General features: G+C 38.9%; 1 protein-coding gene across 7 annotated transcripts in view; it reads left to right on the top strand.

The window, feature by feature from the left end:
- IQSEC1 (IQ motif and Sec7 domain ArfGEF 1) overlaps nt 1-24,415 on the top strand; it is a 351,403-nt gene that overhangs the window by 165,381 nt on the left and 161,607 nt on the right. For 3 of the 7 annotated variants that reach the window (XM_063347626.1, XM_063347627.1, XM_063347618.1), the window contains exons 3-4: nt 5,317-5,373; nt 7,023-7,109. The exons of 3 other annotated variants lie outside the window; for them this stretch is intronic. In XM_063347626.1, coding sequence (XP_063203696.1) covers nt 5,317-5,373; nt 7,023-7,109 — 144 coding nt within the window. The remainder of the gene's footprint in view (nt 1-5,316; nt 5,374-7,022; nt 7,110-24,415) is intronic. One more of the 7 variants, XM_063347619.1, reaches the window with a different exon arrangement.

The following is a 24,415-nucleotide window of genomic DNA, read 5'->3' on the forward strand; positions in this document are numbered from 1 at the left end:
TGCTGGTAGTTGGAAAGAAGGAAAAATGTAAGGCTGGGGGCTTTTTTAGAACTCACTCTCTGGAACGTATATGTACATAATCTTCACGTTCTTTAAAACTGATCAGTTCTGAATAATGAAAATGTATGTTAAACAGTTAAATACACCAGCTCCTTAATGCATGAGTAAGTTTTAAGGTGAACACTTAAATACTATAAATCTGTCAATGTTCTAATAAAATATATGCTAAGGACTTTTGCCTTTTAAAACCCAAAATATATTTTTTTACATCTTGAAAATAAAATGTAAAAAGCTAGGTTGTTTCTGTTCTGAAAAAAGCAAAACAACAATGTCAAACTACTAGGATTAGCAAAAATGTTTTTTCAGGTGCTGCACTGAATAGAACATACGTCATTGTACCATTGTTTTAAGTAATAGGATTTGCCTTGCTGTAAATCTCTTATGCTACATGTGTAATTTTGTTCTTTGTACATTACTATTTTTCCTTTTTCATGAGCTTCAAATCCAATACGTATAGATGTGGCTGTTTAGATTTGGGTTTACTATGATTACTGCTTTGTGAAATTATAAACGTGGCTGTGTTTTGTGATATGAGTTGTAGTTTCTTGAGCAATTCTGGGACCTAATTTAATGACGTGGGAAATATAGAAAAGAGGCAGTGAATGTATCAATTTCCTGATTTAATCTAAAAGATTTTTTTCTTCTATCGTGCACAGCTTCATGTCTCTGTTCTCTTTATTTCCGGTTTTGGACTGTATGGGTTTTATTCCCCTACAGATTTTGAAAGTGACTAGTAAGCACAGATGATACAAGTGCATTTTATGTGCACTGTAAATGAATAGATGGTTTTGTAGTAAGACTTAATCAAAAGGGCAATAAATGTTCCTAATTATAAGTGTCTACATATTACCGATCTTAATTAAATTCACGCTGCTTACAGCTAACCCAGTATTGGAGGCTGCCTACAAACTGTGCACTGGCTAGGATGCAAAAGAATCACCTCTTGCCCATTTATGTAGGCTAGTACTTCATTTTCATGAAACAAAGTTTTTAATAATTATTTTAAAAATAATTATCTAGAGAGTTAATAAATATTGTGTTCTAGGATGGGAAAAAAAATAACTTATGTTTCATGTTTAGTATGCTGTGACGATACTGTTTTTATTCTCCCAAGAGATGATAATTATTTTAAGGCCCTTTTGATGGAGGAGAGGCCAGTGAAAGCATACATAATCACTCTTTTGAAAAATCCAGCTGTGGACACTTGAGTTGGAAATACATAAAGGGTAGTATTATTCAAAACAGGAATCTGTCAGTTTGCATTGATACTGCAACATGTACAAATGCTGATATTTAATTATTTTAATGACAATCAAATTTTATGTATTCTTGAGCAAAATTCAGGGGTCTGTACTCTAGATTACATGTGCCGATCTCTTAAAACTGTAGGCTTTATTGAACATCCTTGACATCTAGTGAAACTATCTCTAATTTTTATTAAGAAAACATCCTATCCTGTATTGCTTTTCACTAGGTTTTATGACTACTGCATGGGAAGGGGGGACAGAGGGAAGGAGGCAGAAGCCAGCATAGCAGGTCTAGAACACATGGTTGTGCTACTAGATGGTATCTGGGCGGTATTCTTGGCTCTTAGACTACAGTGCAAGGTAATTATATTGATGTTTACTTGCCATGAGCTGTCTTGTTACCTTCCTGTGATTTGGTGTCCAAGAAGCTGGTACAGAAAGCCATCTTGTTGAAAGGAAATGATGGGAATAAAGGTATTAGTCCTAGTCTTCTGTAGTGTGTGATGGTCTCGGTCAAATACTTGTGAACTGTTTTTTACATATGCAACCATAAAAGCAATAACAGCATTTAATTTTGTACAGTTGCCATTCAAAAAAGGATGTAGGGGAAAGACTGTAATTAACAAGAACACTGTGAAAAAACACAGTATTTGCTATTTGCCACCACGTACTTGACATACTTGGCTACAGACTGTTGGACATAGTGAGATGAATCAAATAAAAAGAAAAGACATTTTTTTCAGTCCTACCTCAAAAGCCACTGTCCTGTGTATTTTGGGTGAAGATCTGAGTAGTGAAAGAAATATCTTTGATGTCAGAACAGTAGGAGTTTGTCCTTGCAGATGTGCGTGGTTCATCTGCTAAATCACCTCTTAGTGGACATGTCCACAGACAACTACAATCAAACTTGGACTATGAGGAGATTATATGAATTACTGTATAAAGCTATCTACTGTTTTCTCTGCTGGGGTCAGTTTCCAAAAAGCAGGTTGTCCTGTGAGCACAGACGGCGTGTTGATTCTGAAAGCCTTTCTAGCATGTTAATATACATGTTAACAAGCAAACTTTTAGCTGAATATGAGTCTGTATCATTGTGATTTTTGTTGTTTTTCACCTATTTGGAGATCAGGTGATTATATTTCAAATCTTGTTTCTCATTACAGAAATGGTTAGATTTATTGAATGAGAATAGGATGGACTTTACTAGTTTTTAACTATAGCCTTTTCTAATCTCAGCTGTAGCTGTAACTCTGGGTTGATGTGAGAAAGAAAATTTTCAACTTGTAAAATAATGTAATTCTTCATCAGGATGAAATACTGAGAAATGGAAGTATTCCTTTTATTAGCTTGTAGGCATGAATCCAATCAAACAAATAATTCTCAGCTGCCTCAGATGACACTGAAGGGAATGTGTTTATTTAGAGGATGAACTTGTCTACCACTTCAGCTATTTTCAAGCTAATTTTTAAAAGTGTATGTGTTAACTAGGACCAGCTATACAGAGTGCCTGAGGCAGTGTAGGAGGCTGTGTTAGTATAACTTTTTCCTAGTGCTTGCACATACTCATTGGAACACAGCACCTCATGGAAAAATGTACCAGAAGAAAAGGAAGAATACTGGCAGATGGAGGTGAACAGATTGTTATTTCATACAAAGAGGAGGAATAGCGTATGAAGTAATATGGCTGTGGAAAAATGCAGCGGTTAAGATGAACAAACGTACCTAGTAGACTCCTGTCATCAGCGACATCATTAACTTTATAAAAAGACAATATTTCTTCCAGCTGTGGTCCTGTACCAATACACTTTTACTGAGTATCCATGAGACAACAGTCTCTCAGTCTCTTCTGTTTAAAAGCTGATAATCTTATTAGGAAGAAGTTTTAAGACAGTGATGATTTAATAATTCTGTCAGTTTACTCATGCTTACACATGCTTGAAATTAAACAGTAGCAAAATAAAAAAGGGTTGGATATCATATCCTGTACTAAACGCTGCGTGCTATTCAGAGTTGGAGGACAAGCTTTCTCCAGGCTCTCAGCATCTCGCTGGATGGATGTGGTGCTTGCTGCAGCCAGTAGCACAGTGGCTCCTGTTGCCAGGAGCAGAAGGATAGTTACCAACCTACACAGAGGACATTTTGAAAACGGTAAGAGGTTAGCCTTTTAAAGCAAAAGCCATTCCAAGTTCATAGCCTGGTATTCTGTTCTCCCAGGTTGTTTTAAAACCAACATTGAGGAAATCGTCTACTGACTTTGGGAGGCTTGTTGGTGATTGTAAGAGAAAATGGGAAAAAAAAATAAAATACAATTGTAGCTTTATGTGATGATCAGTAATCTGTTTCTTTTTATTTGTATGTCTAAGCAAGACTCTAGTGTTGAAAGAATAAAAAGAATGGTCATTTCTGTTCACTGATGGATATAACAGTTGTTAAAATGAGTGGTTTCTAATGGCAAACATAATGGCATTTATACAGAAGGCAGAGGGACAGTTAAACTTACTTTGGGTCTGCATTCTTACTTCGTAGATGGATTTTCCTTGTCATGTTGGTATCCTGAGGGAGATGTGATTTCAAGGTTTTCTTTTAGGTTTGGTTGTGTTTTTACTGTTTGACTAGTCAGTTCTCAAAAGAACTTTCTTTAAAAATTGACAAGTGGTTACCTGTTTGTGAGTACTTGAGGAGAGCTGGAAGAAACTTGGCCTGGAAGCAGGAAATTGTAGAGCTTTTCTGGGATGCTCACTGGGATGTTGCAGAAATGTTTCAGAAACTGAAATTACCGGAAGAAGCATTCATCAGTTTAGTCATTTATCTTGTGTCAGTGCTGAAGTAGCTGTGCTCTGCTTATAATCTTAAATCAGATGTAGAAACTAAACTTATCAGGGCTGAGTGTCTATGATACTGTGACCAAGGGAAGTGATTACTTCTCCAAATTATTTAAATACATTTCTTCTGATGTCTTTAGGTGTTAAAACTTAGTGAACCAATACTGTTTCGAATGCAAACTTGTGTTGAACACTAATTGAAAAAATCTAGCTATATAGTTAAAAAAAGGCGTTTGAATCTTTTTCTGGTATGTTCCAGAGGAGAAAATGAATGGAAGTACTGTTTTAGCAGGTGATTAAAGACACAAAATGCCACGTATGGATCTTAGATGGTGACAGCAGAAGGTGTATTTGCTTTGGGTAAAATTAGTGTGCTATGGCAGAGGCTGTAAAGCCTGAGCCTCATCTTTTGTCAGGCTGATCAGGTATTAAGTCAGTGGGATCTAGAGGAACCAAAACACTGAGTCAAGATATCCCCCAATTTTAAAATTTGGACCAGAGTCCAAACCTCATGTTTGCATCTGTAACTAGTTGGACAAAGAGCCTACCTTTGAACACCCTAAGGAATGGTTCAAATCTAACCTTACATATTGAATGTACATCTTTGACATCCGAGATGTTCTTGGAACACAGCAATGATGTGTAGTAACTTAATTACCAACCTGCACTTGAACATTGTCATGTCTTATCTACTCCATACCTACACCTATGACACATGGAGTGCCAGTGTAGTTTCTGCTTGACAAACCTTTGGCACTTCTTATTTGCTATCAAGGTGACTGGACTTTTCCATTTCCACTGCGCCTTCGAAAAGAAACTCAAAGCAGTTGAGCTCCTAACCAGTCTTGTGCGATAGGTGAGTATTAACCTTAACTGAAGATGAGCAAACTGAGATTATAGAGAGAACTTTCTTCTTTATTGTTTAGATTTTTTTGAAACTTAGGAAAATCAGAGTAGGACAGGTTTCTGGAGCCTTGTGGGGAAGATTCTTTTGGAATAGCCAGAAGCAAGCTCTGTTCAAAATGCTTCGTTGAACAGAACTGAATTCAGACAGATTCTTTCATATGTTTACCGGTTTATTCTCTGAAGAGAGAGGGAGATTTGCGTGGAAAAAAGGGGTGGTGGGAAGGGAATCTGGGACACTGTCATACTAATTTCCTCCTTTTGCTTCTACTGAAAAAAATTAGGTGTTCCCAAAGCAGGAAGCAGCGATTTCGTCAGTGTGATCAGTTTCCCTACCCAATGTGAGACTATCGTGCAATGCACACTTACAGTGTACTGCCCTGGTTCTGTGAATTGTGTGGAGCAGCTTGTGTGAATATCGTATGTTTTCCTTGTCAGAAAATACAGCTTTTGCGTGTTCTAACTGCTTCTGTCATGGTCCATCAGTGTTTTCAGTAACATTGTCCATCTTTCTTTAGAATTGTTCTGGTCATCTTTCCAAGTGGTTTGAAGGTGCCACCAATTAGCAGCTGTGCACTATGAGGCATTAGCAGGGTATGTCCCATGATGACAATCTGCCTCGTGACTGAATTGCGTTGCACTTCTGTTTCCAAAAGCTCAAGTACTTTGTAGGAGTTTACCATCAGCTGCTATCTTTAAACAGAAAATCCAACTCATCTTGGCCGTGCAGTTGCTGACACACTGTTGGCAACAGAAATCAGAACAGGCTGACCTTGTTTTTTGTGGGTTTTTTTTTTTTTTTTCCAAAAGGATTAGTAACTGACTCCTTTCTGAACAAAGACTGGCTTTTTTTGCTTAACTGCTCTGATCTTATAAGAAAGTGACCTCACAGGATTCACTTTAAGCCTCAGGGATGCAGAAGAATCAAAACTCAATCTTCTGAAACATCTGTCAAGATGCCAAGCAGAAGATGTCGGGAGGGGCAAAGGTGCATATATGTAGACACACACACATTCTCTATTAATACTCAGTTACAAGTTAAATGAGGATTTTCAGTTTAATGGATACTTCTTCCATATGTGCACGTTCTAAGAGCTAGGAAATATTGATTAGTTTTTTTTATGATTTCCTAGAAGAATGCTGTGTCTTAAGAAATTTGATTAGGTGGTTTTATCATGGAGGACTTACTGTGCTAAACCTTGTTTAATGTTTCCTGGCACAACCATCAAAAATGCTGAGAAGTGTACTGTGTGTTGCTTAAATATTTTCTAAGCTTTACTTCAGATGCAATACCTTGTCTTGTTTCGCAACTCGTGTGTGTTCCTAATGAAAAAATACAAACATAATGACCTGGGGCACAAAATGATCTTTTTGTGTTGTAAAGCTTTTTTAATTTTTCCATGCTTTGAACAAATGACAGCAATTAAATTAGTACTGCACATTTCAGAATATTGGTTAAAACTTGGGTGAGACTTAGATTCTTTCAAATTTGAGTGGCGTATTGCAATACATTTATAATTGCTGGGCCTGAAGAAAGCTTACGCTCATATTCATCGCATTATTCCTCCTCATGTTTAAGCACTGTGTTTGTAATTCCATTAACAAAGAAACAGCTTGACTGGTGCAGAGTGTAACATGCAAGTCTGAAGCTTCATTTCCATAGGAATTTTAACCCTTGATGTTTAGCTTTTGCCTCTGTTCCGCATGGCAAGGCAAAAACAAAGTCTTAAATTGGCATTTTATCTTAATCTTGCAACAAAACTTTGATTCTTCATTGCAACAGTTCATCACTGTCATTCTTGATGTGTATATTTAAACCATGGGACTATTTCCCTCTTTATTTCCTGGGATTCAGAATTGACAGCTGTATGTCAAATTTCATTCAAAGTTATCATGAATTTCAAATATACCTATTAGCACCTGCTTTTCCCTAAAAAGCCCCTTTCTAAACACTTGGTGTTTTGACTTTGTGTTTTTCCTTGTGTCGTAGGTCTTTAAATACTCTGCACCAGTTTTGCTGTCCAGCTCCATTGTACCATACCCAGCTAGCTGTCCCTGCCACACACTCAGAGTACAGGTAAGAGTAGCTATGGTCCACCCACTTGTTATTTCTGAAGAGAGATCTAATGCTACAATTTGACATAAGGAATAGCAGTTTAAGTTTTAAAAGAAAAAAAAAAAGAGTATTAGAAAAGCCTCAAACATTTTTAATATCTCATAAGATAGTTCTAGTCACTTCTCTCGGGCACTCTTGAGTTATACAGTAAAATGAGTCTCGTGTGCTTTAAGACGCACATCCCCCTGGACTCTGAAAGGTACAAAGAAGCTACTTGTACGTTTAGTTCTCACGTAACAAATAGATTGAAATGTTCATATAATGTATGAACAGTGCCAGTGTTTATTTTAACAGTCATCTTATAGAAGCATGAATGGACAGCTAATTTAAGTAATTAGAAATGTGAAAACTGTTAAGAAATTGTGCAAGTCATGTAAAAATTTTCTTACATGTTTACTTTTAATGTTAGCGATTAACTTAGTGATAATTGCCAGCTCATGAATAATATTAATATCAAAATATTGGACATCTGGTGCTGAAAAATCAAATCACTTTGCACTGGTAATAAGGAAAGACAAAAACAAACAATGAATCCTAAATCTGTAAATGCATAAACATATTTCTGATTTGAATCTTTCATCTCTTAGTTATCTCTAACCATGCATGTTTGGATTCATCCCGTTGTTTTACATTGCAGCATCTGTTTGTATGTTCGGATTTTTTTCTCCCATCAGAGCTTTGTTTCATTTGGTGGTAGTGAATCCATAGTTGAGTTGTAAGACAACTTAGTATTCCTTCAGTGAGGAGCGGGGCCTGAACACTATTAGGTTCCCCGCTTGCTTTTTAATGAGACTTTAATTTTTCCTTGTCCTTGGTTTAAAATGCTTTAATTTTAAGGACTTATTAGAGACCTTCCTATAGGGATGTTGACAGAAAAACGAGTTGTTTCTCGAATGTTTCAATATCTTACTCTACATAAGTTATTTTTATTGGTTGTATTACTTCTGGAACTCAAACTTACAGCTTAAAAAATCCTAAACGTCTCTAGCTTTTTATGTCTTTCTGCCTTTGTGCAGTAAAAAAATAAATGGCCTAGGTGTGGCTAGGATCTGGAAAGCATGTACAATTTTCAGAGTGCTAATGCGTAAAACAACGTAGAGATTTGGATAATGTGCAGACATATACTGTAAGACCTCCAGCTTTTGTTTAAGGATTGGGGTGTTGGAAGGAACTCATCATTCACCTTGTTTGCTCTCAAGGAAGTTTAGGTCTCAGACTCTCCAGCTGTGTGTACATATATAGCCATGACTCAACTAGAATCAGTGGAGATATAGGAGCTTCCAACAATTCAAAATGTAGTAGTGTTGCCCATATTCCTTTAACAGTAACGGAACAATCAGTGGGTTGGTCACTGGCTGCCAGGAAATTGAATGTGCTGTACATCTCACCCCTTTCCTGGTAAACCAGCTTTGGTCTACCAGCAGCTCATGATCTGTGCTAACCTCTTTTTTTATCATGAGGGATTAGATAAGAGTTCAGGGATTGTATGTGGCCTCGTTCTCTTACCTCTTTCCCCCAGCCCAGTTCACAAGTTACCTGGGTGTAAGACAAGCTTTTGCAAAAGATGTTAATGAGCCAGCAGAGTGTGTCTGTGGCAAAGGCGGCCAACCACATACAGGGCTGCGTGAGCAAGAGTGGCCGTCAGGCTGAGGGAGGCGTTTCCTCCCTTCTGTCACTGCTTGTAAAACCTCCTCCGGTGTGTCTGGCTTTTTGAAAGACATCGGGATACTGGAGCAAGTCCAGCAAAGGTCCACCAAGGTTTCAGGCGGCCAGAGCACATGACAAGTGAGGAGAAGCTGAGAGAACATGGGCTGTTCAGCCTTGGGGAAGAGAAGTCTCAGGGCTGGTGCTGTCTTCAGCTCCTTAATAGGAGAGTATGGAAAAGGTACAGCCAGCCCCTTCTAGAAGAGGGTAGGACAAGAGGCAACAAAAGCAGATTGCAGTAAGGAAAATTCCAATTAGAAACAAGGCGGGGGAGAGAGGAGAATTTCACCACGAGCATGGTTAAACACTGGGACAGAGGCCAGGAGGGGAGGCGGTATCTCCGTCTTCAGCAATACTCACTTCAACTGGACACAATTTGACATAGTTTGCCCTGCTTTGAGCAGGGGACTGGACTATCGATACCTCCAGAAGTCCCTTTTAACACAAATTGCCCTGTGATCCTGAAGCACTCAGTTCTTGGGAAGGAAAAAAGAGCTGCAAGTTTGTTCTGTAGAATTTAGTTTCCAATTATACAGTGATGTTAATGCCGTCCCAGGTAGTATCCTACATACAAATGTGGTGGCATGGCCAGGCTGTTACAGTCTTCCTTGTGTCTGGAATTTGTTCAGTTTACCCATGAGTTAAATTTTTGAAGCTGTTGTATCCAAACCGATTGCTACAACTTGACATCACCGTATCTGTAATCTCTTAGTCAAGTACAAATTATGCACCTGTTTTTGTAAATGACCTGTATATGGGAATCCTATTGCTGCGAATGCAAATCAGCTACTAGAACACTAACAAGATTGGGCTTTAAATTTCCATATACATTTAGTAGTATTAAATTTAGCTTTAATCTTCCCATTTATTGATTTATAAATAGAAGTCATTAGAAACAAAACTAACACAAGTGGATGCTTCATTCTAACTTCAGTTTTGAGGCTTTTTTTAGAAAATACGCAGAGGGATTAATTTTGTAGCCCAGAATTAAAAATTAAATTTGCTCTGAAAGAAGCAATTAATGAATACACTACAGCGGAATCTGGAGCATCTCTGATTTGCTGTTAGCTAATTGCTGGATGTTTTATTCACTCCAGCAGTTTTATTTCTAGTCAAGACGATCTTTGGCATCTGTTTTGAATTGTTAATAAGGAAATAATGCATTTTTAATAACTGCAGCTATTGCAGTAATCCCTTGCTTGCTCATTCTACAGTGTTCAAAATAGACAGAAATAATACAAGTTATCTTGCATTCTCCTTTTATAAGAAAAGTCATAGGAAGCCTAAGCGTATAACGTACTTCCAGCTAGTTATTCGTCCGTTTGTGTTCCAGTTAGCCCATATGCCTCCTGTGTTTGCTCTTTTTATTTTTGTTTGGAAATTAAAAAAACAAACAAACAAAAAAAGATAACGGTAATGTGTAATGTCTGTAGCTTGGCTTCTCTGACTCCCTTTCCCTTCCTGCCTCCCAAAATACAGCCTTAGAAACAACATACTCTAGTTTGAAGCTGCAAATTCCATGAGGTGCCCTGTATTTGTTAGTGCTCATTTGCACACAGGTTTTATATCTGGTGTGAAGGGCAAAGAAAAGCAGATGGTGATGCGCCCTGGAGAGCCTTCCAGGAGGGCCTGGATCCATGCAGTCTTGGATTTCAGTTGCTGAGCCTCTTGCTTGACGTGGCCTTCATTATCTCAGTGGCCTTGCAGCTAGGGTGTGCGCAAAGAAAGGCCCAGAGATATAATGGCATTCAGAGACAGTAAATCTAATCATCTCTGTTTCTCGTTTGAGGAACAGTCTGTTCCCAGCATTTTCTAAACACATCTTCAGTGTAAACAAACTTCAGTTAGTACTTCAGCCTATCTGTATAGTGCTAACTGCCTTATAGCATATGCTTTTGTGCACCTGATAGTTGTCGACTTGGGGTGTATCACTTGAACCTTCAGCTTACTCAGCTGTTTACACCACTACAGAACATGCAGGGTTCATTTACAGACCGAGGATAGTTCACCAGCCCACCCTTGGAGAAGGCTTCCTACTCTGCTGAAATTAGGGTTGGGGTTTTTTTGTTTGGTTTCATTTTGTTTTTAATGCCCTGTAGCCCTAATGCTGCTGTAGCTGTCAGCTACTCAGGCTTTTGTGCGATGAGTGGTACAGCAGAAATGGCTGTAGGAATGGCTCCACAGAGGAAGATACAACGTAGAAGAGTGCCCGTGCTTGGGAATATAAAGTCTTATTCATATCTGTATTCTTTGTGTGGATACGGAATGGACTGACATATGCAACTACAACTGTGGACATATATGCCTACCACTGATATCTAAGCGTCTTTTCATCTGATGTGTTTATTCACAGTTATGATTTCCTTGTTCTGTTTTGCATGAAATGTTGGCTGTCAGTCATTCATTTCTCCATCCACTTTACTTTCCATTCTTCTAATATTAAATGTGATGCCCTTATCATTCCAAAGACCACTTTCAAAATCTTGAAGCTAGAGTTTTTTCTTTTCTTTTTTTTTTTTCCCCAGTGATACCTGTGAAAACAAAAAGATAATGCAAAGGATGTTATAGTACCAAAGAAATCCCATCATTTTCTTGCAGTCTCTACCTGCTTAATGTTTAATCAGCACCTCTGGGAGGTAAAAACATTATTCTGAAAATACTGTACTTACGTGAAATTTTAATGTGGAATCTTTGTTTCACCGGGTAATGTTGGCTTACATACAACAAACCACTGTATGGAAGATGATAGAAGGGTTGGTTGTGCCATTTCTTTTTGTCTGAGCCACTGGTAGGCATTGTAGCTACTTTGTTACCATAACTGGTTAACACTGAAGCTTAACACAAAACCATGCCTACCTGACAGATGCTTCTATATTGTGTTAGAGTGGTTTCGTTTTTCCTAAGTTTTTTCAAGAGCACGTTGGGAATTCTTGCACTCTGGGTACAGTCAGGGAAAACTGGGAACTTTTTGCTTAGATTCCTGAAAGTGAAAAATATGTATTTACGGTGAAATTTGAGGAACTCTCAGTTTACTTTTTCCACTGATGAGCACTATACTGTTTCCCAATATAGTGCTTAGACATAGCAAATATTTCACGTGTCCTTCACACAAGCATCTATAAAGACATCCCACACTACACAGCAGACTCCTCAGTCCCGTGGTAGTTTTCCAGTCAGTGATTAATCACAGGTGAAGCTGTAGCTGCAGGAGCGATTCTGCAGAATCCTTTGTACTATTGATATGACTATTTATTGACATTTTCTACCAAAAAAAAATGTAGAATAGGAATCTCAACTCTAACTGAATAGCAATTGCCTAGCTACATAATTTAGCACATTTAAGCACTGTAGCCCCTCTTTATAAGATGCAGAGACTTAAAAGCTTGACGATATTTTTTCAAATTGAGCAAAGGAGTGAAAGCAATGTATCTCAGACCAGTCAGCATATTGCAACAAAGATGCAATATGCAGATGAACAAAGCAAAATGGATCCAAATTCTGACCAAATCATATACTCCGTGCTAAGTCAGTATGAGGTTCAGAGGATTATATAAGGCATCTGCGTTCAAACCCTATGGCAAAGGAAAGCTGGCATAATTATAGTAATTCTTGGAATTTTCCACTTGATGCATACATGATCTAGCGATGCAAAAATGGTGATTTGTGTTCATACACAGCAAGCTGTTTGAAAAAAAAATCAGGAGTTGACAGAATATCATGAAATTTAGTATTTGTTTTTGGATTTTCTTGTTTTTCTTCCTTCATTTTGTTCCTTTCCATCCTCCTCCTTTAGCCTGTTATTTAGTTTAAAGGAAATGACCACTCATGGTTGTGTTACTGATAAAGAAGTGACCTCGTACAAGCTTCCTGCTAAGCCGGCATCCCTTCCTCCACCTGCCATAAAGCACATTATAGCATTACAGATGTAGGTATTCCAAACTACTTCTTTAATAGCCTTTGTGCCTTCTGGTTTGTAGCACCATTCATGATGCTGGCAACTCTGCATGGAAACAGAGTTCTTCCTTCTGCTTTAAAAGGGGGGGGGAGGGAGGAAGAGTAGAGTTCAGATGTGTTAATCATCAATATTTGTGTATGTAAATCACCAGCAGAAGGGGAATGCATCTGTTCTGCATTTTCAGTGGAATATGGGCAGCGAAAATACCTGTGGAAAGTTTCTTTTAAACATGTTAAAAATAAAGGAGCCATGGCCACAGTAGGCTAGGTATGTATATGACTACTTAATGTAGTTTTTCTTATGGGAAAAACAGAAATTGCCCTTTCAAAACAGCTTTACCTCGGAGTTTAACTCTTAAGTGTTGGCCTAGGCTCATTTGTTGGTTGTTCATTGTGTTGAAAGTGCTGTCTCTGAGATTGAAATGGGTTCATCAGATGGTACTTACAAACAAGTTACACTAAAAACAAAACCAATGGAATTTCAAGCTTAATTTTCCTAATGCTGTTCCCTATGATTCTGTTCCTCTGTCTTTTTTTCTTTCTTGCCCCCCTCTTCCTTGGCAGGGAAGATAATGTTCTGCACCAGTTCTGCTGTCCGCCTTCGGGGTCTAGTAGTCCATCTTCAAGATAACAGAGAAGCTCGGGGTCGCTAAGTGTGCAGTCAGTGCTACACCTGTATAGTCCATCTCTCCTCTCCTCTCTTACTGGTGTGTATGGGACTGACACTTGCATGGATGCCGTAGGATTCTGATTCGTATCAAGTTTGAGTTATTCAGAATGGCACAGCCGTAAATTTTTGCCATCAATGCTTGGTAATCTCTTCTCCATGCTTTTCTACAGCTCTCTTCCTTGTGTCCAGTATTTAAACACACGCAAACTGTAAACAAATACGTAAAATGCACAGTTTATTTTGAACTAAAATAAACAGTACCACAAGTCTTTGTGTACTGCGAGTTTTGTTACTGTATGTACATGGCCATGTGGTATGAAGGGCACACAGTAGTGATTTCTTCTCCCAAATGTTGAGGATACGGGATGGGAGGGGAGCTGTTTCTCGTAATCTGTATTAGGTTGTTTTTACTGCTAACAGTCCTAGAAATTTGTTTCAAGGTTGGGCAAACACCACATGATGTTTTATGAATGTTACTATGTAGAGATTAACTATTCTCTTTGCTTTTTGACTGTTCTGAGGAATCAGCACAATTCTGTTGTTCCAGCCGATGCTCTAGCTGTGACTGATTACATTTCTAAGCTGCTTTGAGGTCTGATAATTTTGTTTGCCTGTGTCTTGTGTTAAGCATTAGCAAAAGTACAAGATCGTTACTCATGTACATCTGTTACCTAATTGATGAAAATCTTTTTCTCTAAGCTGTGCACAAGGTTGTCGTCAAAGGAATGAACTTGTAATTGGATGGCCCTGTAACTGCCACCAGATAAATGTGAACGTGTCCATGGGTGTCTAAGAATAGAGTCCAAGCTACCATTGCCCAAAAGGCACTTTGTTGATTACATCTTTCCAGACACATCTTGTGGCTCTAAAATAACTGGAGGATTTCTACTGGTTGGATCTTCCAAACTTAAACAGCCCAAGCAGATATACCAGGAAAAAGAATTTCTATGAAGTGGCATTTACTAGCCTGAAGCTAGCAAGAAAGAAAAACTGATGGGGGGGGAAAAAACGGCTCTTAAGTCTGTTGTTGCTATTGTAAGTTAAAATATTAAGCCAAACAGTCTGAAGCTTATGTAAAGGCAGAGGTGGTTGGGTGTAGAGTGAAAAGCTGATATTTATTTGTAGTTACATGTGGCTTTGATGATCAGGTAAAAGGAGACTAATCAGAATCAAGAAGGGAAGAGCTGCAAAGGTAGCACAAGGCTCATTCTCATCCCGTATAATGTGCTTTTCTTGTGACTCTGAAGGAATCCATATAAAAACAGAATACAGGTTATTTGCTTTGCAGTGAGATTTGATCTACTGTTCCTTAGCATTGTACCAGTATTATCCTTCCTGTTAAGTGTTTTCTTGTGCTTGCCCTAGGTATGCTTGTGAAATGTCCAAGGCCTAAGGAAGAATTTGCTTGCAGAAGGCTAAGCTGCCATCATGATTTTGTAACAGTTTGTCTATGTCCCTTATTCTGACTGCAGTCTGTAAACAATATATGGCTTCGCTTATTTGATATTGGATGTTCCTTAGTTGCATGTGTTTCTTAATCACTTGGCATTACAATATATAGGAAATACTTTCATTCCCACTGTAAAATTTGAAAATTATGTATACAAAAATTGTGTAGCAGATTACTGCAGTTTCATACATCCCTGGAACTGCTCTGATGTTTACAGGGCAGAGTTAAACATTGAAATGTTTGAATGTTGCTGACAGTTTGGGTCTTTTGCTGCTATAATTAAGAGTTTCTCAGAGTTGCTTCCCAAAGATAGAAACAGTAGGAATTTCTGATATTTTGACTTGCTTATCTCCCTCCCAAATGTAAACAGTAATTGACTCTCTCTACTCAGTGTACTGAACTGTAATTATGCTCCTCCATAGGGTAGGATTTGTCCAATCTTTCAATAAGTATCTTTTATATATTTGTGTAAAGGAAAACAAAGAAGAAAGACTACTGTTTAAATATGAAAATTAAAGCCACCAACTCTAGGTGCCAGCCCTTTTGCCTTGAAGAGACAGCAGCTGATTATCGTGAATGTGGTTATAGTTAATGATGTGTCTCAGGAGAAAATTGGGTCAAAGACTGATCAGTGTTATTAGCTGTAACAGGACACCATCATTGGTTGTTTTCAACCGGTAGTTTTCCAATTAAGGGAAAATAGTGTCATTATAAGTTGTTGGCATTTGAAACAATTGGAGTTGGTACCCATATTATCATCAAATTTGGGCATTTACTCTTCGTGGAGCAAATAGAGAAGCTGACCTTCTCTGATGCAGTGAAAGTCAGAAATGTAGAAGTAAACATTTTCCTATTTAAATAAATCATGGCTGGCTAAATAAAACATGCTGTGAATCTCAGGATTTAGCACTAGAGCCTAGTAGGGTTTCTCTTTTAGTTAACTAGAGTTTAAAAGTAGATGACCTAAATGCTGTGCACATTATTATAAAACAGAGAAAGGTACCACTGGAAAAATTTTCTCCTGATTCCTCGATGAATTTGCATTGTTTTTTGTGAAGATTGAAGGCTGTCTCATTGTGCATTCTATTATGGAAGATGGAAGAGAAATGGCATTTTTCGTATTTTTATAGACTAGATTTCTTTGTTCGGGAACTCAAAGGGTTGAAGAATTCAGTTAGGGAATGTTTCCTTTGGCACCTTTAGGCACTTGCACCTATTAGGATCAGGCTATTTTGGTTTTCTTCTGCAAAGTGGAGTTCTCCTTTACAAATATATTCTGCTCTTACACTCTTTTGGATGGTTTGCCTAAAATAGGTGGGTGAGATTTCAGTTTTGCAGAGTAACTACTGACTTGCTGTTATTTTCTGCACATGTATTATTTTCTCTCTGTAACTGATTGTGGGAAGTCATTAAAACAGCTCAGAGCAGAGCGTGCAGCCACTTTGTGCTTGAATGGTATAGGTTTTTATGCACCACTAGATGGAGCAAAAAACAGTGCAACTGTGGTAAATTAGAGACTCATCTCCCAAAGCAGACTTTAAAATAGCTGAAGCAAAATATTGTATAACATGAGGAGAAGAAGTAATCCCCTGAAAAATGTAGTAGGCTGTAGGTCTTAAGCAAGACTGAAATCAAGGTTCTGAAATTTTTCCCTGAGCCATTCCACCAGCTCTGTAATCGAATATGGATTGCCACGATTTCAAGCAACCCAGGCTTTGTGATGAATTTGAATTCTGTATGTAGTGTGTGGCCAAGGAAGCTCCTTACTTGAGCAGGTGCCTGGGAATGGCAGAACGTAATCTGCTGATCAGCATGAAGCGGCATTAAAGTAGCATTTAAGGTGACTTACGGAGGTCATCGTCAAGAGGTAGGGACTTGGCTGCTCAGTACGTGTGTTCAGAAGACACTGGAGAGGCCTCATCCCCTCTGAAGCCCCCAACGCGCAGCTTTGAAAGGGTGACATTGGCGTCACATAATGTGGACTTGCCAAACGGACTTTTTTGAACGGCAGCACGAAGCCCTTTTTCACCCCGATTACTGAAACGGAGCAAGAAGCTCTCAGAAAACGTAACCCCAAAAATATCTACGCCAGCATCCGTGAAAGTACGTTGTTGCCGGGATTGTGAGCGGTGGTAGAATTGGTGGAGATTTTGACAGTAATGGAGTAGTTCCTGAAATGGCGGCTGGAGGGAGCTCCAGTGCAGCCTGTGTCAGACCTTTGCTGTCAGGCAAGCATTACAAATATGGCCTATTTTATTACATGAAGCTGTAGATGAAAACAAAGGAGGAAGTCATCTATATTTACTTTGGCATGGTATTAACACTGGAAATAGAGAAGTATTTGATCATGTGGAATGCCGAAAAGGATATATGTGCCAGCGTGCCCTACAGTAAATGTTGTTTATGTATTTTCTAATTATCATCATAAATACACTGTTTGCTTGTGTAGTTTTGTAGTACCTTTCTCAAGTTTTAATGCAGAATATGTTCTGGGGAAGGTGCGTGCGTTTAACAATACGTGACTAGCCATATGGGGTATTATATATCTTACTGTCAGATGTCTAACTATTATGTAGAAGGGAGTGTAAGACCAAGACAAACATACAGTGATATTTCTCCTAGGCTCCAGTAGATTTTGGCAAGAAACTTAATTCACAGGTGATGTCTAGTAGGTTTTCAAATGAAGGACTTGATAATTGCTATTTTTTAAAAAAAGCATGAAACAATTTCAAAACTACTAGATAGATGTTTCTGCTGTTAAAGCAGCACAAATTCTAGTTTTACTGTTCTACCTCCACTGAATTAATTATAATAATTCAGTTAAGGGTACCACACCTGTATTTACAGGGCATTTGGCTTTATGAACTTTTTCTCTCGTGCGCAGGTACGTTTCACGTTTTCTTTTAACTTCACAAAACATGCCCAGCAGTTGCTCAGTCCTGGGTGGGGAATCTGTAAGCCAGCACAGCTGCACAGAAAGTTTGCATCATCTGCAGCAGTAATAGCTTAATGTGACTCAGCTGAACAGAAGCTTGTTTTTTATTCCCCCCCCTTCCCCTCCTCTCCCACATGGTACCAGATCCTCCCGTCAGAGAGGGGGGCACGGTGTCCTTCGCCAGGCAGGATGACCTCTGTGTGCCAGGTAGTGAACTCGGTGCTTCTCGGGGCCGGTTCCTAGCGGTGATCAGGGGGTCACTAGTTCTGATGAGCTGACAAAAATGGGAATAGATAGAGAGGAGACAGAACCTAATTGAGTCAATTCAGAAGGAGAAACATCATCTAATGAGTTCAGTGAGAGTTTTTCCTGGCTATGTGTGGATCAAATCCAGCCTCCTGCTCTCTGCTACTAGTTGACCTTTTATGACTCAGGCCTGCTGCCATTCGGTTTCCGCCCTGTAACATAGAGATGCTCATGTACTGACCCTTAAAAGAGACTTTGGAGACCTTCTTGGGGATGGGAGGGACTCAGAGTGAGTTATTTTATTTTTTCACAACAGAAATCTACAGGGTCAGAAGGAAAGAGCAGCTATACAGCTAGTGTGTTTTGGTCTACACAGTAATTGTATAACATTGGGGTACTCATTAAAGACAGCTTCGATTAAATAAAGAGGCTAATAAGGGTGGGAGGTTTCAGAGATCCTGGTTAGTATGGCTTCTTTCTTTGTTCTCAGCTAACATCTTTATCTGCGATTAATGGTTTACCTTGGTCATTTCTGTATAATTATGGGTGTTGCTGTTTTCCCTTTAGAGTTGGGGGTGAGATTTTAGAAAATTTGAAGATAACTATCTCTATTTACTAAACAAACTGAGAAGCTGAAATTTCAAATAGCCGAACACCATTTTTTTCCTACAGTTACGTTTAATTTCCGTGAAAATTTTACACAGGATATTTTTCATGAAAAATATGTCCCTTTCTAATGTCTAGTGTTTCAGGCAAGTGCTGTTGTTTACACACCCATTAGAGTTCTTTGGTTGTTTTTTTTAATGTTGTTTGTACGCTCTTGGCCCTAATGATTTTTGGCTGCTGTATTCATATAACAAATGCATAAAATCAACCCGATTTATGATCCGTTAATGTAAGCATTTTTTCCTAAAGAAATTATGTCATGTTTCATTCACCTTTGAATTTTTTTCCTAGCCAATCACTGGAGCATTACACACCTGAAAATGAGATAGTATTGAAATCTATCTTGCTCTTTTCCTCAATTAAGTTCATCTTTACAGAGAATTCAATTAGTTGTAATTGATATTTTATGACAAGATTTTGCCAGAGGCTGGTGTAGTACAGATAATTAATCTCAGTCAGGAAATGTTATTTAAATAATTTTATTTTGTAATCCTACAAGCAGCATTTTTAATCAGGTGACACGTTTTCTGACACCGGAGAGAATGGGCAGCTAGCCCACTGCTCAGTCTCTTAGATGTGGCAGATGTTTCTGACAAACAAGTTTGCTTGTTGGTCACGAGGTGTCTGATTAAAGCAATTTTGCTCAGCTTTGTTCTTTGTTAGCGGGTGAGCTCTCAGCTGTGCCCGCTGCTATCAGCTGGCTGTGGAAGCCACGAGATTGCTGGTGGTGCCCCTAGGATTCAGCGTGAAATTGAGGTGCTCTCCGCATGCGTTTAGCTCTTCTGAAGCCCACAAAGACACGTCTTCTGCTTTGTAATCAGACTTTATTACTGAAGGCTCTTTTTTCTTATATTTATTTTATTTTGGGGAGCTCAATGTAAATATATTTAATTCAGTGCTGCCAATACATACTGGATTCCAAGTAAGACATGAACAGTAGTAGTTCTTCCCACAAACTGCTTGATTAGATTACTTCAGTGCTTCACGGCAACAAAATAGCCAGCGCTTTTTAAAAGAAAACTGAAAACAACTGAGTAATAGGCATTGTCGACTCATTTAGCATTTTTCATCAAAGACTTAAGGATGATCAAAGAGCCAACAAAGGAGGCAAAGGTTTAGGTGTGTAAGTGGAGCAGCAGGAAGCCTGTCACTTTATTACAGATGAGGCTAAATGAATCCTGAGCTTTGCTTTCATGTTTCATTAGGCATTTGTCTCAGCCACAAAACTTAGTCCAGCTTGAGAAAGTCCACAGTTAGCTTAGCCATGAACAGGAAAATTTGGGAGGCAATTTTTGTTAGTGTCCATACTAGATGCTTCATCTGTCAAAACTTGGAGTGGGAAAATATGTAGCTGCGAGGGCTAGAACTGAAGATGAAGCGGTGCCTGCTCTAGCCAGATGTGCAAGTTTCTGCCAGCTGTTTGTTTCGTCTAATTCTCTGGTACTGAAAAGTTAAACGGTGTAAGTCTTTGTGTAATGAGTATGAAATTGAAGAATGGAGAAAAATTCATTTAAAGCTTACCCTCTTTAGGTACTTTGACATTTTCTTTCCATGTTCTTTGTGTTTTGAGGGTTTTTCCAAAACAATTTCACAGTATTTTTTGTGTGTGTATACGTATATATAAACACACACACATATATAGCAGTTTCCCAAGTATGATTGTTCTCCAAACACGTACAGCTGCATCCAGATGGCAGTCCGAACCTTTGGCCCTCTCCGATGTGTTTGGCACTGCGTAGTCTGATTTCTTGGTTTACACTGAAGCTGTACTAGTTCCCATGGGTATAGTGGCACCCTGAGCTGCTGTACTGTAAATACTGTTCAGGACTTAGAATGAATATGGCAAGCACTTTGGAACTCTGAAGTTATATAAAGCATGTAGTCATCTTCCTGTGGTTTCAACTGGCTCCTTTTATTGTGAAAAGTCAGGGTAGTGAAAATTATTATTATAGTATACTTAATTTTTATATATATTATAATATTCAATTTTTATGTATACTATATAAACATATATGTACACACACTAATATATTTATATATATTTTTAAAATCTGATACTTATACAGTCTTGTATTTGCATAACTTCCTAAAGCTGGGGTTTCTAACCATTGGACAAGAGCCACTGCGAAGTGGGCCTGTGCAGAGCCCCTGACCTGGGATCCTGTGGCTGCCCTCGGTGACACCAGCAGAAGAGTCTGCAGCCTCTGGGATCTGTTTATTGGTACTGTCAGGGAAGGGCCTGGCTCAACTTCTCAGGCATGTTTGAAAGTCAGTGTGCTTCTGTGAATTCGCTCAGCACGGTTGATAAATATAAACTGCCAATTAGCTGAAAAATCACGTTTCCTTTCTATGGAGGAGGCTGCTCTGTAGCTTCCCCATCCCGCTTCCAGCATGCACGCTACTAACCCCTCTTTTTGTTGTTTTGCCACAGACATGCTGACGTAGCTCCAGTTGTGTTTGTTTTCAGACTCTGTAGTAGTTTGCTAGTTGCATGTATTTTAACTTAGATTTGTAAGCCTTTTCTTCCAGAAGACAATGGTGGTTTTTAAAAAGTCTTAACTCCATTTTCAATCCAGTGGCTTCATGGCCTACAGAAGGAGCAGAGTTACTAAAACATTTACTGGTGCATGTGTAGTGATAACAGGGTGTTGTTTTCCATGTTTAAAAGAAGCATCATAACCTCTGACAGACTGATGTAGTGCACTACAGTTTAAATCTTTGAGTCTGCTTATGTGCATATCGCTGTCAATTTTCTTTTTCAGAAATGATGAAATGAATATAACAGATGCAGCTTTACTGAGTAATAGGGAAACGGCACATTGATCGTAGGTTTTTGAGTCCACTTAACAGCTTCAGTAATTCTGTTACACTTCCTTGGAAACAAAAGGGTTAGGCACGTTGATCTATAGTATCTTTCCTGTAATCTGCTGCTGCTTGTTAAATGCTGGGTAGTCAAAGAAAAATATCACTGACATGCAGAGAAATAATCATTGATTGCAAGTGCATGTATTGAAATAGGTTGAAAGTCATATGAATTCTTAAATTGTAATACTGATGTTTCTGGACAGCTACAGGAACGAATAGCTTTGTCGTGGTACATGATAAATTAGCTGCTGGCAGCACAGATTGTGGCTCGCGCTGCCTGCAGATCTGTGCAAGGGAATAAGGCTCCTCTTTCAAGCCTCTTGTTTTTCTGCAGGTACATAAGCCTTTCAGTATGCAGACTACCGGGAGGTGCCTGCAGCATGTGGTAATTCCTGGGAAATACTTAAGCTGCAGACTTCTCTCGGAGCGCTCATTCTGAACTGGGGATTTAAAATCTGCTGATGTGAGGATGGGAAACAAATTATTAGTCTATAAACCAGTATGAAAAGCAGAGTAAAGTCTTGTCACTGAACCACTCCTGTAGTACAGCCATGTACTCCTCTGAGCCAGCAGATCTTGTAGGCTTTGAACTATCTGTAATCATAGTGTTCTTAAGTACGCGTGAAGGGGATACACCCAACAGAAATAGTCTCTATATTTTAAAGGACGAAGTAGTAAGTCTCTGCTCCGTAGTATATAAGGTAATGGGGCCAATTTGGTGTGCTTATTTTCATATTCAATTTTGTGTGGTTTTTTGACTTCGCTGTACCACTCTTGTACAGAGCTGTTGCTGGCTCGTTTGGGACAGTAGTAACACTATAGCTTGCAAAGCGACACACGATACTCAATCACTTGTTTTAAAATACACATCCATGTTAGGTTTAGTCAACAGCCTTTGTTTTCTCTTATTTTTTGGGTCAAGTGATCTCCAATGCCACGCAAGGAGACTTGTAGAATGTGGGTCTTTGTGGTACCTGGGTGGATACTGGTATGGGGACGTACGCAGAGTCTATATTGAAGTTTCTGCGCTTTTTCCCTGGGAATGATATGATTTCGCTTACACTGTGGGTAAGCAGTCACACAAAGGATAGCAGTTAGCCTAACTTGGTTACTGTAAGTGCTTAATTCACAGTAATCAAGAAATCTTACACATAAAGTGTTTTCAGATTTATGTCTCATAAACATCGCTTTCTTTGCAGATGATACGCAAACCAAAAGAGGGAAGGGTAGCTGCTTCTGGTCACAGTAGACACAGATGAGAACTTTTAATGGAGAGTAAGTTTGTCCAGCCATGTTGTCGAACAAGACGTTTTCAAACACTTCAGTTCTCGGATTACATTAGCATGCTGGACCTTTGCCCCACAGAGGATTAAACATAGATCTGGAAACTTTAATGTCTTCAAATTGAGTTATATACAGTCGTCTGCTGCTATCAGCAACGCACTTTCTCTTCCTTCTTTGGAAAACCTCAATTCCCATGTTGCATGTATGGGTTGGTTTTGTTTTCATGGCTCTAAATTTGAGCTGCAAATAGTAGTGAAGCTTGTTAATAAACATCTGATCTTCATGTAACTCTGGGAATAAGTGTAATTTAAATAACGGGCTTAACTTCTAACAAACCCAAAACCACATCACTGCAATATTATAATATGAAATCAGTTCCTCTGGCAAGATATCACCTTGAAAAACAACGCTGATTAGATGTTCAGTGGATAATAAATTCTAAACTGTTTGTTGTCATGAGGGTTGTTCCTCGATAACTTTCCCCCCCACCCCCAGGGTTCAGGGCTGGAGGGTTTGTAGCTCCTTTGGAAAACCTTGTAGAAGGCTGGGGTGGCTAAATACAAGGCGTACATGATTGGTGTGAACTCGGAAACTGTGTTGTAAGACATAGTGGTGAAGAGACTTAAACGGCAGGGCCATTAACCTTTAGATGTTATTGCTGGAATTAATCTAGCTGGTGGGAGTTTTTTTAAGTTAATTTTTCAAGTAACATCTTTCACTGTACAATGTGTTATTATGAAACTAAAATTAGAGCACTTCTTGAAAAGGAATCTTCTCCAAGTCCTCCCATTGTTACTCTTGCAGATTACTCTAGGAATGCAGGCCCCAACTTTGTACAAGCACAACCTGAGGTTTATTTAATATAATTCTGTTGTCTCTCTACAGAAATTCAGTTTAATTGTGCACACTCTTCTCAAAGGCCAACAGAGCTTCCTAGTCTGTCTATTTTCTCATGGCTTTTAGGTTCGTGTTGAGATGGCTTTGTTTCCTAGATGCTGCTTTTCTTACAGATTCAAAATCTCTTCGACATATTGTGATTATATTTCAATTTGGAAAGCTTGTTGTGAAAATAAGTGTTTGGGCATGCTTCTGTGCTGAACACTCCCAAAATTATGACAGAAGCCTGTGATGCAAAGGGGAGCCTCCTAAAGGAAGAAAAAGGAAAGCAAGCTTGTGCATATAGCTTGCACACAGCTCAACCCAAATTCAGTTACATTTCTAGTATGCCAAGTAGAAAAGTGTGCTCGGAGTTTTCCTAAAGCTCTCGTTTTTCTCCGTTCTGTTTCTATCTTTGAAGCAAACCTTTTGGCCACCTAGCCATGTGGTGTCTGGAAGAGATTCAACAAAAAACTCGTATAAATCAGCTGGTTTTCTGAACAATCAGTTGCCTGCTCGGATTTGTGACCCAGCCCTAGCTGTTGGAGACCTGGGAAATTGAGCTGTGCCCTGAGAACGGGCAACATGGGCTTTCCAGCTCAGAGCTGCCCAAAACC

The sequence above is a fragment of the Chroicocephalus ridibundus genome, chromosome 10 (genome assembly GCF_963924245.1).
Source record: "Chroicocephalus ridibundus chromosome 10, bChrRid1.1, whole genome shotgun sequence".
Taxonomy (NCBI): domain Eukaryota; kingdom Metazoa; phylum Chordata; class Aves; order Charadriiformes; family Laridae; genus Chroicocephalus; species Chroicocephalus ridibundus.